We start from the raw sequence: 12654 nt of genomic DNA on the forward strand, positions 1-12654 counted from the left end.
ATGGAGACCCAATCAAACATGCGCTGACATTGTCATTCTCGCTCAGGAGCAGTCTGTATGCATGCAGACACCCCTCAGCAGTTCAGTGCAAACACAGCTGTGTCATGAAACAAGGCTAACACGCAGACGACCCTCACGGATCTGCTCCCAATAACATGCACATGGCTTGGTGAAATGACTTCCTGTGCAGCGATGCACAGGTAAAGCTGTCCCCAAATAAGCTTAGGATTTTCTAGGAAATGAAATACAACCCTCAGCCTTGCTACTTGGTAGTTGCCAGGTACTTGCCTGGCCTTTGCTTTGCTCATTTCATCTGGTTTCTAGCACAATTCATTACAAGCCTGTTTGAATGTAAATAGTAAATACAAAAACATTACTTGAAGTGTTCGATGTTGAAGTAATTTGTTTGAATGTTTCGAGTGTTTGTTTGAGCATTTTCAACCAGCCTGACCAATGGTGGGCGTTAGGGATGGGACTATCTTTTTTCAAATAAAAAATAAATATAAATATAAAGCTTATATAAAAAATAAACAGCCAGTATGATTAAGTGTTGCACATTCTCATCTAATCTCATCTATGTAAAACGTGCTTCATTTCGATATGGACATCATAGAAAGTAATGATGACTTGCAGTTTAGTAAGTGAGTCAGTTGTGGATTCATTAGCCCCTCTGACAGATTCAATGAGTTAGGGCTGTGTCCAAAATCGCCTCCTATACCCTTAAATAGGGCACTTGAGGGGACAGCCATTTGTAATGGTGTCTGAAACCATAGTGGACGTCATCGAGTGCACTTATTCAATCCCACAACTAGGGCTGGACGATTAATCGAAAAGTAAACCAAACCCATTTTGATTTAAGTCCCGTGACTCCGCCCCGTCAGTCACATCAAGTGCAGTTTGCAGGCACACGGAAAGATTCAGGAGCAGTTATCTTTGTTTATACAATCTGGATGCTCAGAATTACTATGGTAATTGCATGTTTTACACAGTTTATACAGGTAAGTTAATCACCGTTCTTAATATGCGCTGCTACACGCACACACAGACGGTGTGCAAGCCCCGAAGCCAGATCACTTTCTCTTGTGTCCTCATGAAGTTTGTCAGTTAAATGCGTTTAAAGGCTTGCCAGTTTGAACATTCAAGCGATTTGACACTATTCAGGAGCAACAATATGGCAAACATCTCCGTTCAGCGCTCGTGAGCTTTTTCCTGTGACACAGAGAGCCGAGTTGTGTCGTGTCTCTGACAACGCGCGTGCCCTGAAGCCAGATAACTTTCACTTGCGTCCTTACACAACTTTGTCAAGTGTATGTGTTTTAAGGCCTGCCCGTTTGAACATTGAAGCGATTTTAGACCATCGGATGTGTATTATGTTGAACTAATGACTGATAAATTGTGACACACAAACACTCATACAGACAGTAGCTCGCACATCACGTGAAGATCGCACGCAGAGAGGAACTCATAAACTCATTGTCAACGCTGTCCTGTGATTTATCACTAAAGTAGCTTAGAAACTCAACCGTTATATCATAGATTTGTCTACCTTTGAAGTAACTACAAACCACAGCTTCATAATTAAAGGGGTCATGAACTGGCTTTTAAAAATTTTTGTTACTGTTGTCTGAGTTTCCTTCAAGTATTTTAAAATCACAAAGAAAATGCCCTTTTTCATTAGAAAAAAATATCCCACCTTTAATAGTTGAACATATTTACAGTACAAACCTTATCAGTGAACTATGAGGTCAAAAAAAGGAAAGCAAAAATAATCACATTTTCGAAAAAGCAAAATCATCATTCATTAATCGTAATCGAGATAAATTGTTCAAATAATCGAGATTTTGATTTGAGGTCAAATCGTTCCAGCCCTACCCACAACGCACTGCAATTATAAGTGTACAACCGATATGCGCTCAACGGCTAGAGAATACCCATTATGCACTGTGATTGTTGTGCCGAATGAATTCTTGCATCTCGCCAGAAGATGGCGCCTGTAGTTGAATCATCCATCCATCCATCCATTTTCCAAACCAACTGTGTCCACAGTGTAATGTCACACAGGTATAAGTCCTTTTTACTTGATTATTACATTGTTTAATTAAGGTTTACATGCTAGTTTCCATGACATGAGTTCAAGATAAATATTTTTATCTTACTATTGGAGCTGCCAGTTTGCTAAGTGTCAAATGATTTTTAAACAGCAAGCACAAACTATGCAAAAGCAGCAGCCCTTCCGGTGCACTCAGTGTCCGAATTCACTCACTCGTTCTCATTCACTCCTTCAAGTGGACTATATTAGTGGAGTTATGTAGGGAATAGTGAATAAAAGTATAAGAGGCGATTTTGAACACAGCCTAAGGTGTGTTCCACTTGAATCGGCACTGAGCAGACCAATCGGTGAATGACATCAAAGTACCACCCCATGAAGTCGCACACACCTTATGTCTTTTTTTAACAATTAATTAAAAGACTCTGTTTATAAGAATAATTTGTTCATAACTACTTTGGTTGCACAGTATGTTTCTGATTCACTAAATAGGACTGGCTCATGAGAGTCATTTGTTCAGTTCTCATCATTGCATCATTTCGTGGCCAACTGTAGATTGAAGAAACTCACATTAAATGTTCAGGTATTTATTTTACTGTTGCACCATGGTTTCAAAAGAGCCAATGAAAAGTGATTCAGGAAACACTGTACTAGATAGTCTGTAGGGAAGGTGGGTTAAAAGATGGCCCAACTTGCACTATGGTGCAATTTATTCATATACAGTGAGGGGTAGTTCTCCAGGGGGTGCACAGTATATACAAGTCAGTCTAACAGAGTTGAGGCAAATTAAAATGTGTGTGTGTGTGTGTGTGTGTGTGTGTGTGTGTGTGTGTGTGTGTGTGTGTGTGTGTGTGTGTGTGTGTGTGTGTGTCTGTGTGTGTCTGTGTGTGTGTGTGTGTGTGTGTGTGTGTGTCAGAGCCGGCACCATCCTGCTGCCAGTCAGGACTACCTTCACATGGTCTCAAAGTTACTGGACTAACTTCCACAACACTCTTTTATTTAATGCAGCCATAATACAGTGTAGTATGACATTGTGCATGCTTTTGTACATGTGTGTCTAGCGTGTGTGAAGCTCAGCTGCCATAACAGTCCTCTTTATCAGAGGTGGGTTGATGTGGTATGAGCTTGATACGGGTTTGGATCCGGCTAAAGACTCCCCTGGTATTTCTCTCTGCTTGTGCTTTGACTTGGAAAGACTCCAGAGCAGGAGTTCATATTTAGATCAAGTAATCAGATCTGTTTTGATGTTTCTTTTGGCAGTGAACTTATCTCTGATCTTCTGTGTATGCATGTTGTTTTTGCTGGTTTGAGATTGGTATTGTCTGGATGTGTTAGATTTTACATCTGTGAAGAGACTTTATAGATTTTTTTATTGTTAAAGAGAAGAACTTTTGATCTTTGATATAGTTTAAATATCACTGCTCTCTTTCTTTCTTTTATGTGTCTTAAAGCATGAAAAAGGGCACACAATGGTTGTTATCTGAGGTTATATGTTAAAAGCTTTGTTTAAGTGTCTTATCTTCCATTGTCTGCTCTTTCCTGTCTGTTTTTATATTGATTGCTGTGTGATAGATTACGTTGACCTGTGTGGTAAAATGGCTTTATTTTTCCATCTGAGGTAGTTGTAGGTTAGCCTGGCTCTGCCATTCTACATACTTCCGCTCAATTTTCATTTTCCTTCAGTACTCCGTCTAGGATTGTGGTATATTCTCGGGTTTTCCCCGGTCAAATTTTAGGAATAGAGGGAGTGGCTGAGAACAATGACGTTGATGTTGTGCGCTAGTTTGAGATGACATACGTCATTGACCAAATGTTAGCGATTGGTTTTGGCAGATCCGGAGAGGCTCTGGGCAGATCCAATAGTTTCAAACAGAGTATTCACCTTCAAGAAAGTTAACGCTTGTCAATGGAGAGTGGCCAGACTCCCTGTACAAATTAAATGTACGAGAGTCTGGTAGGACCAGGCTAGTTAAAGATAGCATTTTTCTGTTAGTTTCCTTATATTTATTCTAGGCCATAATTTTTCTTTTTTATAAATTTGTTAACGTTTTATTGCCTATTGTCATTGATTTGCACCTGACTTCCCCCTTAGGGATTACTACTGTCTATATCTATATCTGTCTATATCTTTCCTGGAAAAAATAACGTGTAATTGCCATGCTCCATGCAAGGGTTGTCACAATCCTGAAATTTCGATTCCAGTGAAATGTTCTTATACTCATTATCAATATATTAATACCACAGCGATATTCAGTACTCAACTAATGTGACCTGAATGTAATATTGTGATGATTGACATGCATGTTTATTCTAATTAATGGCATAAATAAATATGAATACATTCAATTACAGCAATGGCATGTTTTTCTCAGTTAAGTAAACATTGCATCCTGTTTAATTCAAGTTATTATTTAATTATTCAGCTAGTAAAAAGGATAAATAAAAAGAGCAGTGATTAGTTTTATTTTTTATAGTCAATGCTGGTTTATCAGTATGTAGGGAGAAGGATATTTTGTTGAGAAATAATTTATTGAAATTTAGTTTTTCATTATTATGTTATTATAAAATAATTCTTGCTCGTTTCACCATTGTCCCCAGCATTGTAAATCACTAGCATGTTCTGTAGGCTTTGATAATATAATAAACCGTTATATGTAATGTTTCCTTTTTAGATTGTCTATGTCAGCTATACTTACCAGTCTTCTGTGTGCTCTTTCTGCAGGATGGTTCAAAACAGAGGCAGTCAAGGAAGAAGACTGTCTCATTCAGCTCCATGCCAAGTGACCGCAAGATGAACAGCACAGCCGCCTGCATGGCCTTCATGATGGAAGGCTGTGAAATGAAGAAAGTTCGCTCCAATTCCCGCATGTACAATCGTTACTTCCTGTTGGACCCTGACATGCGCTGGCTCCGTTGGGAGCCATCGAAGAAAGACTCAGAGAAAGCCAAGCTTGAGATCAAGAGCATCAAAGAAGTTCGATTGGGAAAGAAAACACCTGTCTTACGCAGCAACGGCCTTTCCGATCAGTTCCCCGAAGAGTGTGCATTCTCAATTATATATGGAGACAACTACGAGTCACTGGATCTGGTCGCAAGCACGGCAGAAGTGGTTAGCACCTGGGTGATGGGACTGAGGTACCTGGTCTCATATGGGCGGCACATGGTGGGTGTAGTCGAACCCAATCAACCTAGTGTAAGAACATCCTGGATTGGGTCAGTGTTCGAGCTTGCTGATCCAGAAAGGCATGGACACATTGACTTATTCCGGGCCACCCAAATCATCAAGGGTCTCAATCCTGGCATGAGGGAGCCTCGCATTGAACTGAAGTTCAAAGAGCTACAAAAGGCCAAGGATTGCTATGGTGAAGGCATCGATTTAGACACGTTTGTAGAAGCCTACTGTGAACTGTGCACACGCCCTGAGATCTTTTTCTTGCTGGTGCAGTTCTCCAGCAACAAAGAGTACCTGGACTCCAAAGACTTGATGCTCTTTGTGGAGGTGGAGCAGGGAGTGGAGGGAGTCACAGAGGAAATGTGTCGGGAGATTGTGCACAAGTACGAACCCTCCGCTGAAGGACGTAACAATGGCTACTTATCCATAGATGGCTTCACACACTACCTCCTGTCATCCGAGTGCCACATTTTTGACCCTCAGCACAAGCATGTTTGTCAGGATATGACGCAGCCCCTTTCACACTACTACATCAATTCTTCCCACAATGCCTCACTTTTGGAAGATCACTATTGGGGCTCATCAGACCTCAGCAGCTACGTTAGGGCGCTGCGCATGGGTTGTCGAAGCATAGAGGTTGTAGTCTGGGATGGCCCTGACTGTGAGCCTGTAGTCTATGTTGGTAGCTCTGTTGCATCCCAACTGGCCTTCTGTAAAGTTCTAGATGTCATTAACCAGTATGCCTTCGAGAGTTCAGAGTATCCACTAATCCTTTGTCTTGTCACACACTGCAGTGTTCCCCAGCAGAGGGTCCTGGCTCAACACCTGAAGAAGATTCTTGGGGACAAACTGCACATTGAGCCTCCTAATATGGAGGACCATTACTTGCCCTCCCCTGAGAAACTGAAGGGAAAGATACTTGTCAAAGGGAAGCGCCTGCTTGCAGACTCTCATGACTCTGAAGGAGAGGTCACAGATGAAGAAGAAGGCTTTGAGATGTCCAGAAGAATGATGGGTGGAGACGATAAGGATCAGCTCAATGGAATTGGCTGCAAACGATTACGACTCTGCAAAGAACTTTCTGACGTAGTCACCCTCTGCAAGTCTGTGCAGTTCCGTGACTTCGAGATGTCGAAGCGGGAACAGAGGTATTGGGAGATTTGCTCCTTTAATGAGGTTGACGCCAACCACTTTGCCAACGAGTTTCCTGAGGACTTTGTCTCTTATAATAAGCGGTTTCTGTCACGGGTGTACCCAACGCCCATGCGCATTGATGCTAGCAACATGAATCCACAGGACTTCTGGAAGTGTGGTTGCCAAATTGTGGCAATGAATTACCAGACTCCAGGTTTGATGATGGATTTGAACCTTGGCTGGTTTAGACAAAACGGCAACTGTGGCTATGTCCTGCGTCCAGCAATAATGCGTGAGGAGGTGTCGTATTTCAGTGCCAACGCTCGTGACTCACTTCCTGGAGTCTCAGCCCAGCTCCTCCACATCAAGGTGATCAGCGGTCAAAATCTACCAAAGCCTCGAGGCTCTGCTGCTAAAGGCGATGTGGTAGAGCCGTACATCTATGTGGAGATCCATGGAATTCCTGCAGACTGCACAGAACAACGCACAAAAACTGTCTCGCAAAATGGTGACAATCCGATTTTTGATGAAAGCTTTGAGTTCCAGATCAACCTTCCCGAATTGGCTGCTTTACGTTTTGTTGTACTTGATGATGACTACATTGGCGATGAGTTTATTGGCCAGTACACCATTCCTTTTGAGTGCCTGCTTCCTGGCTACCGGCACGTACCACTGCAGTCACTTACAGGGGAGTTTTTGCCTAACACCACGTTGTTTGTTCATGTTGCCATTACAAACCGACGAGGTGGGGGTAAGGCCCATAAGAGGGGTCTCTCTGTGAGAAAGGGCCGCAAAGCAAGGGAATACACCTCTACTAAGACCACAGGGATCAAAGTAGTAGATGAGCTCTTCAGGGCATCAACACAGCCACTACGGGAAGCAACAGACCTACGGGAAAACGTACAGGTAGGGTCTTTTCATGGTCAATGTTTTTAAAATTTGGCTGTTGACTCTGTTTGCTCTAAGTTTTTTGAGATATTACCGTTCTGACAGCAAGCATTGATATTGATATACAAGTATTAATGATATTTGTATAGCTATTTGTATTACTCCAGGAGTAATCAATAATAGTAGTGACAGTGCAGATTGTAGATTCCCTCTACACAATATTCCAAATAATAAATGTTGTGTCAAAGCACAAAATATATTTTTATGTAAGTGAAATTTGCTTGCAATGCCATGTGAAGGTCTTACAATGAAAAAAATAAAAAATTCTCCCTGTGGAATGGCATCAGCTGCCACTTTTAGTCTTGATATCTGCCTTGGCCCTACGGGCAGTTCAAGGGAGGTAAAGGGGATGTAACAAGGATTATGACAACACTGTATTGAAAACACTCACTTGAAATTACCTGTGAAGTCAGGGACAGGTAATAAGTGAGAGAGTTAATGATACAAGAAAGATGGAAGCTTTTGTTGTTGAGCTCATTAGTAATGCCCTTAAAACTGGATACCCGATTTTCTGTTTTTACATCTTTCACAAAATGTGTTTTTATAGATGAGAGAACTCAGTGAGACTACAGATGTTTCTCAAATGCTAATGTTAATCTTGCTTTGTGAATACTAGTGGAGGAGTAAAATTGCAGGGATATAAAGGCAATACATCATTCCAGTTCATGTAATGAAAGATTGGGTGCAAGCTGCAAATAATATTGATTTCAAATGACTCGTACTCAGCAGATTTAACATGCTGTCCTCTAGTGCATGGTCCTAATTTAAGAAGACTAAAACCTCAAAGGACATCCCATTAGATGATTAGAGACAGAAAACATATGGCGAGCTTGAGCTGTCCTTCTGCTCTGGATCTCCCCCTTGATTTTAAATTTGTGCACGTATGTGTGTATTGCGTTATTCCATTTGCCAGAATGCCTTTGCTGCTGTTCCTTTATCACAGATCTGTGTTTTTGCATACTTTCATTTTCTTGCCTGATGCTCTCTGGTGTTCACACTGATAGTAAAATATGTTTCTAGTCATTTACTTTGTGTAATTAAAGCTTACATTTACATGTATTCATTTGGCAGATGCTTTTATCCAAAGCTACTTATGGTGCTTTTAATGTGTCCATAATATCAGTTCTTGCATTCCCCTGCAAACTGACCTCGTAACTTTGGCATTGCCGATAGTAAGCTTTACACACACACATGCATTGTGTATTTTTGCATTTAGAGTACCTTTGCCATAATTCTGTGCTCATTTCAAAAACTAATTTAACATTGTAACACTGTTAAATATAATCTTTAGAATATTGCAAAATGTATACCTTATTTGTATTGCACATTATAATGTTGTGATGCCTGAATTCACTTGAAGCATTTAAAACAATAGATTATTATTTTTTTTTAATGTTTTAAATAATTGTCACTTTTTGGTATTGAATAGAATTTTGATGTAGTTGCATCCGATTCTTAAACCATTCATTAAACCATTTAAACCTCAGTCCATTGACCAAAGTGCTGTGCATTTTAAGAACCACATACAGCAACCAAAACAAAACATAACATCCTACATCAAAAGCAAATGCCAAAAGATGTTCTTTTAAATTGCACTTAGAAATGCTTAACGTGGGTGCCAGTCTGAGGTGAAGAGAATCCAGCCTTGTGAAAACAAAAGCATGAATGACTTTTTTTCAAAGCATATACAAAGAAAACAAGACCAGCCCCAGAATAGACACTATTAAAAAGTGAAAAAAAAGTAACGAAAATGTATTTAAAACTTCTTTGAGAAAGCCAGAATTTAGCCTCATAAAAGTCACTGTGCAATTCAAACAGTGAATCCGTTTCCTATTAGCCTGTTTCTCCACTGATTACTGATTGGAGCAACTGATGCATATCCAAAAAGGAGAGAAGAAGGGAGGAGGGTGCAGGAAAACACTCCTTTCATGCTTAAGTGTGCAAACAGTTAAAGGAAACACAGTAAACAACTTCAGTCACACACTGCAGAATGTGTGTAGGGTTTTAATGCTGCTATTTGGAATTCGTCTGTTGTGTAACACTTTATTTCATCCTGGTGTATGTTGGAATAAATTCAGGGAAGATGAGTGCAGAGCACCAGTATCAAGCGCCAAGTGATCCTGTTTTTGGCAGAATGTTATTCTGCTCAATCACTTATAAAGTTTCAACATCAAGCTGTCTACTGCTTCCTCTTTCTCCGTGTCTCTCTTACACTTAAACAGCATGGTCTCCATGGTGTCATAGCAATCCCACAGGAAGCACTGTTTGTGTAGAATGATCTGTCACGTCTGTGAACCGCTCTCTCACACTAATGAAATAACAATTTGAGCACAGACAGACTCACATAGACCAATGTGAATATGCAGATGATTAGATTATGCTTCTCTTACGTTTTTATTTTTGAAAGCACATCTTGAACTATTTTAGTCTCACAAAGCCATTTGTAATTGTGGCTTGCATGTCAGCTTTAATTTTGATGCTATCGGTCAATCATGAGGAAGTAATCTTTCAATACAGGAGAAAAAATCCCTATAGTCAGGCTTGTATTGCAACCATATTGAAGCCTGATCTAAATCTAAATCTACTTTGCTTTAAATATGGACATGTTGGCATGCACATCGCTCAGTGTTTACTATGCACACTGTCACGAGTCAGCACTTTTTACTAGCATAACATCATGTCTAAAGTTGACCTGCCTGAGCTTTTTAGTTGTGTCTAAAGTACAGAGCCAGGAAGTGGATGAATTAGACTTGTGCTGCAGTATTTAATGGGTAAATATGAGTATTTCATGGTCATGGAGCGACAGCTTTATGCCTCAATGACAATAATAAATCACAGCTGTTTTACCATGAGAACTTTAAGAACAACTATGGAGTTTCATGATAATGTACTTCTGCTTTAACTAGGAAAATGTTATTGCTCAAATGTTGCTTTTTATAGTTTTAAACACAGAAGAAGTTGTTTGTTTCATTGTAGCATCAACTTTGATTTTCAAAATTCTAAACCCATGGGATTTTCTTTCTTTCATGGAGGGTTATGACTCGAAAAAACATTTGTTCATGAATTAGACATTGCTAATTCTCTCTTGAACATGCCATGGAGTACTAAGAGCAGATTTAATGTTTTTTTATGTTAAAATCTCCAGTCCCCATTTATTTCAATATTATTTTACCTGTCAAAAAAGTGATTTATCTCATGATTTCTGAACAATATTTAAAAAGTATAATGAAACAGTAAAAATTACAAAAATCCTATTTATTTATTTATTTATTTATTTATTCAGTTGTTAATTAGTCTATTCTCTTATTTTAAAGATATATTATATTTAAATTTCACTTCATAATTCTTTTATTTTTATTTTTTTATAAATGTTTTTCCCTAGCGCCCCCTTGTGGCCCCAGATCCTTGTTTAAAGCCCCTAGTTCAAGATTACTCATTTTGTGTTCCATAAAAGAAAGCCATCAGTTTAGGACAACATGAGGGAAAAGTAATGAATTTACGAATTTTATATACATTCACTTACCGTATATAAAAATGTTCTATTTATTGCAATCTACATTCTTAATAGATACTTCTTTTTTTAATTCTCTATTGGCTCACTGGCTAATTCAATTTCCAATTAATCCAATCGGTATTCATGATTTTTCATGTTCTCAGCTCAATTTGTTCCCATATCTATAGTCACAATAGTCTGTTCTTACACTATAGTTTTCATCCATTTTCACATTATAGCTCAGCTAGCGTGACCAACCCTACCCCCCCACTCTTCCTGACCCATGCAAACACAAACACCCTTGTTTTCACAAACACAGGACGAAGTGTCTGGAACACATTATCCGAGCGTGTGTCGGAAGCGGCTCTTTCCCGCGCTCTCCTGGCCTGAGCCACGCTGTTTGTGTGTGAATTCAATTATGGAATTTGGATCATGCAGCAAAGAGTTCATTAAACTAAAAATAACAAAAATGTATGATGAATGGAGGGGGGAAAAAAGTGCATTAGACAGATAGAGGCACTCTTGTGTATATGTGTGGGTGAGTGTGTGAGACCGCTGCTGATAGCTCTCTTATATGAACAAATTGTCCAAATCTGTTCCTAAACACCTATGTTTAAACACTCCACTAATTTCCCTTACACACAGGCATCAGTTTTTTTTGTAATTTTGCTACCCAATGTAGTAGGTTTGTGTGTGTGTTGTGTGTGTGTGTGTGTGTGTGTGTGTGTGTGTGTGTGTGTGTGTGTGTGTGTGTGTGTGTGTGTGTGTGTGTGTGTGTGTGTGTGTGTGTGTGTGTGTGTGTGTGTGTGTGTGTGTGTGTGTGTGTGTGTGTGTGTGTGTGTGTGTGTGTGTGTGTGTGTGTGTGTGTGTGTGTGGAGATGTTTTGGTATTCCTGTGAGGACCTTTTTTTCTGACGATTTCCCAAGAGAAAAGTAAATCCTGTTGAAAGCGTCTTTCAGGGGTTGTCTCAAAGGGAACAGTAATAAATGTACTAAATATAAGTTCACGTGTGTGAAAGAGTATGTGAATGCACGTGTCTGAAAATGGTTATCGACTTGACAAATGCTGTCATGAGACCAAAAGAGTATTGTAAAAGGGTGAGAACAACACCCCGTCCCCCCCCCCCCCCCCCCCACCCCCCTCTCTCATAATTAACTAACTCTCATGTTATTTCCAATCTGTATGACTTTCTTTCTTCTATGGAACAAAAAGTAAGATATTGTAATGTTTTGAAGAGCTGTTTTTGTCCATATATTGGGGTCCAATATTGTTTTAACCTCAGCAGTTTTCAAAATATATTTTTCTATCCCACATAACATCTTGTTTTGTGTACTTTCCTTTTGCAGTTGATAAATAGACAGCTCTGATGTAAAGTCTGATGAGGTCTGGGTGTTTCTCTAATAATAAAGTTTCTAACATACTGTATATGTAGACACAAACACACTCACAGTCAGGGTACGAGGTGCTACAGGGCCGCACAATTTAGGGGAAAAAATCGAATTACGACTTTTCTAATGAAAATAATACTATATTATAAGAATTTCACTGTAATATAAAAAAGTCTTAAGTATTTAATAGATTACATTTGCCATAATCTTATGCTCATTTTAAAAACACCAATAATTTACACTTAGAAATTGGCACTTAGAAATGCTTAACGTGGGTGCCAGTCTGAGGTGAAGAGAATCCAGCCTTGTGAAAACAAAAGCATGAATGACTTTTTTCAAGGCATATACGAAGAAAACAAGATCTGCGTCAGAATGGACCCCTGTGGAACCCCATTAAGCAGCGAAAAAGTCTATTAAAAGTCTATTTACACATAATTTACATTCATCTAACTGTGCCCACACAGAATAATAC

General features: G+C 39.5%; 1 protein-coding gene across 1 annotated transcript in view; it reads left to right on the top strand.

Moving 5' to 3' along the window:
* Nucleotides 1-12654, top strand: part of LOC307131806 (inactive phospholipase C-like protein 2) — an 84159-nt gene that overhangs the window by 44604 nt on the left and 26901 nt on the right. The window contains exon 2 of the mRNA XM_079825744.1: nucleotides 4770-7259. Within this exon, the coding sequence (XP_079681870.1) occupies nucleotides 4770-7259 (2490 nt within the window). The remainder of the gene's footprint in view (nucleotides 1-4769; nucleotides 7260-12654) is intronic.

This window comes from Gobio gobio, assembly GCF_949357685.1.
Source record: "Gobio gobio genome assembly, chromosome: 1".
Lineage (NCBI taxonomy): Eukaryota > Metazoa > Chordata > Actinopteri > Cypriniformes > Gobionidae > Gobio > Gobio gobio.